The following is a 2624-nucleotide window of genomic DNA, read 5'->3' as shown; positions in this document are numbered from 1 at the left end:
TATTCCTCTTATCGGCAAGACATATCGGCATAATTTTTCATATTGGGCCGATGCCGATATTTACATTTAAAGCCATTATCGGCCGATTCCGATATCAGTCCGATAATATCGTGCATCCCTGATGTTAAATGAGCCTTGCTTATGGCACAATAGTGTGTGCCTTCTCCAGCAATAAAGATTTACTACAGAGATGTATATAAAATCAACACTGATCCTATGTATTTCCTAAATAAATGTTTTTGATTGTTATTCAGCATAAAAAAAGTATTAATTAATTAACTAATAAATAAATAATACTTACCTTCATGTCTGAAACAACTGTGTGTCACTCAACAAATGGACAATAATATTTAATGATTTAAATTAATGTGTGGTTAAATGTAACACTTCATTCATTCATTCAGTCAGTCAGTCAGTCAGTCAGTCAGTCATTCATTCATGCATTAATTCAGTCATTCATTCAATCGTTCGTTCGTCTGTCCGTCCGTCTGTCCGTCATTCAGTCGTTCGTCATTCATTTATTCATTCATTAATTAATTCTTTAATTAATCCATTCATTCAATCATTTATTTATTAATTCATTTATTCCATCATTCATTCAGACAGTCATTCAGTCATTTATTTATTCATCCATTCATTCAGTCAGTCATTCATTCACCCATTCATTAATTCATTCAGCCATTCATTCATTCAGTCAGTCAGTCAGTCAATCAGTCAGTCAGTCGGTCATTTATTCATTCATTCATTCATTCATTCATCCATTCAGCCATTCATTAACTCAGTCATTCAGTCAGTCAGTTAGTCATTCATTCAGCCATTCATTCATTCAATCAATCGTTCATTCATTCATTTATTCATTCAATCAGTCAGTCAGTCAGTCGTTCATTCAGTCGTTCATTCAGTCATTCATTCAGTCAAGCTACTTTCAATACGGGGGGATCAAGTAAATATTTGTCACTTATTATTTTCTTTTCCAGCTTCACCAGATGTTCGTGTCTTTGTGAAGAACGCTCCTGATCAAAGTAAGCTGGTTCTGAGCTGTCTGGCCACTGGTTTCTACCCCAGAGATATTGAGATGTACATTAGGTTGGACGAATCTGTTCTTGTGAACCAAACATCTTCTGGAATCAGACCAAATGCTGATGGATCCTTTCAGATGAGAACCAGTGTGGAGATTGATGCAAATCGCACAGGGATTTATGACTGTCTGGTCATTCACAGCAGTCTGACTCAGACACAGCCGATTGTAACAGTGTGGACCATATATCAGCAGAAATCAAGTGGTGAGTAATTATGATTATAATTAGAGTATCCATTATACACTGATGCTGCTTCTGCAATTATAATGTGAAGATTAAATACAAATCACTAACTGCAGAAGGAGGAGTGTTGATGTTTTAAAGTAAGTAAAGGGGTCATGAAATGCATTTTCAGATGCTCATATTATTTTCTGGAGTTTAGCTTATGAAGTTTTTTGTATCAAAAACATCAAACATTTGTAAAAAATGATCATCTTCCATCCTCAATTTCACTCTCTGTCGCAAACGCTTCAATGCAAGATATTTAGAAAAACTGGCAGCATGGAGAGAGTCTGTTGTGAAACATAACCATTCCTGTTTGTTTGCTCAGATATTATTAATAGTTTGATCTTTTGGATCAATATTCTGCTGTTTCAGAAAGATGGAAATGGTTGGTGTGAAACTTGCAGTATGTTTTTACTTTAGAGTAACCTCTCATATGTGTAAATATCAAGGACATTTTGATTCTACATTTCATGTGCCCTTTAAGTAATGTAGTGTAATTGTCACAAACAATTAAAGTTAAACTCTGTTCAACAAGTATTTATGATGCTTTTTTATTTTCTTCAACAGAATGTCTGTGGTCTTTTATAGCAGGAATAATAGCAGCAGCTGTAGTTATATTTCTCTTTGTGATTGGTTGCTGCATCTACCAAAAGAAAAAGTCATATGGTAAGTTATAAATATTCAACATGATAATTGCTGCTTTAAATCTCTTGGGTTTTTTAAAGATATTTTAAATATGTATGAACAGTTTGACAGTATATGACGGCATAACTATGTAAACATGGTGAAAGTAATTTTAAGATGGTGAGTTTTTGATTATTTTCATTATTTGAGTTTCATTTAATGACACAGACTACAAGATTATCCATAATATTTATCAAACAAGTGTGTAGTGTGGCATCATTGCAGCTTGACATAAACATACAAGAACATGGTATTTATGTACTCAAGATTAAGTTATTATATTCTTTGTAATCTTTCCTAGCTCTGATGAGAAGTTACTCGGTTAAGTTGGAGTGATTGTTCAGATCCCCAGTCCAGCGAGTGAGAGCTACTTGAAACGATTCAAAGCATCGGTGGTCCGATCAGAAGTGCTCTTAGACACATTTTATTCACTGTTATTAGCAGTTGCACAAAGAACCTAAAAGATCAGTGTCACAGTGTTACACTCTTCAGTGCAATACATCATCTACAGTACTGTAAGTGTCATTATTGTGGAACACTATAGAGTGATATACTATAAGATCCTGTAACTTGAATAATCATGATTATGGTGCTAGCAATAATCCCAGGTTTAGCTCAGGGATCAAATATATAACA

The 2624-nt window shown here is 34.2% G+C and overlaps 1 protein-coding gene across 1 annotated transcript in view; it reads left to right on the top strand.

The window, feature by feature from the left end:
- The window catches only part of LOC107665084 (uncharacterized), a 4517-nt gene extending 2168 nt beyond the window's left edge, over positions 1 to 2349 (top strand). The window contains exons 5-7 of the mRNA XM_016455838.1: positions 978 to 1283; positions 1872 to 1970; positions 2290 to 2349. Coding sequence (XP_016311324.1) covers positions 978 to 1283; positions 1872 to 1970; positions 2290 to 2324 — 440 coding nt within the window. The 3' untranslated portion in view covers positions 2325 to 2349. The remainder of the gene's footprint in view (positions 1 to 977; positions 1284 to 1871; positions 1971 to 2289) is intronic.
- Positions 2350 to 2624: the final 275 nt, after the last annotated feature.

This window comes from Sinocyclocheilus anshuiensis, unplaced genomic scaffold, assembly GCF_001515605.1.
Source record: "Sinocyclocheilus anshuiensis isolate Anshui unplaced genomic scaffold, SAMN03320099.WGS_v1.1 scaffold439, whole genome shotgun sequence".
Lineage (NCBI taxonomy): Eukaryota > Metazoa > Chordata > Actinopteri > Cypriniformes > Cyprinidae > Sinocyclocheilus > Sinocyclocheilus anshuiensis.
This window is presented reverse-complemented; position numbering and strand designations above follow the sequence as displayed.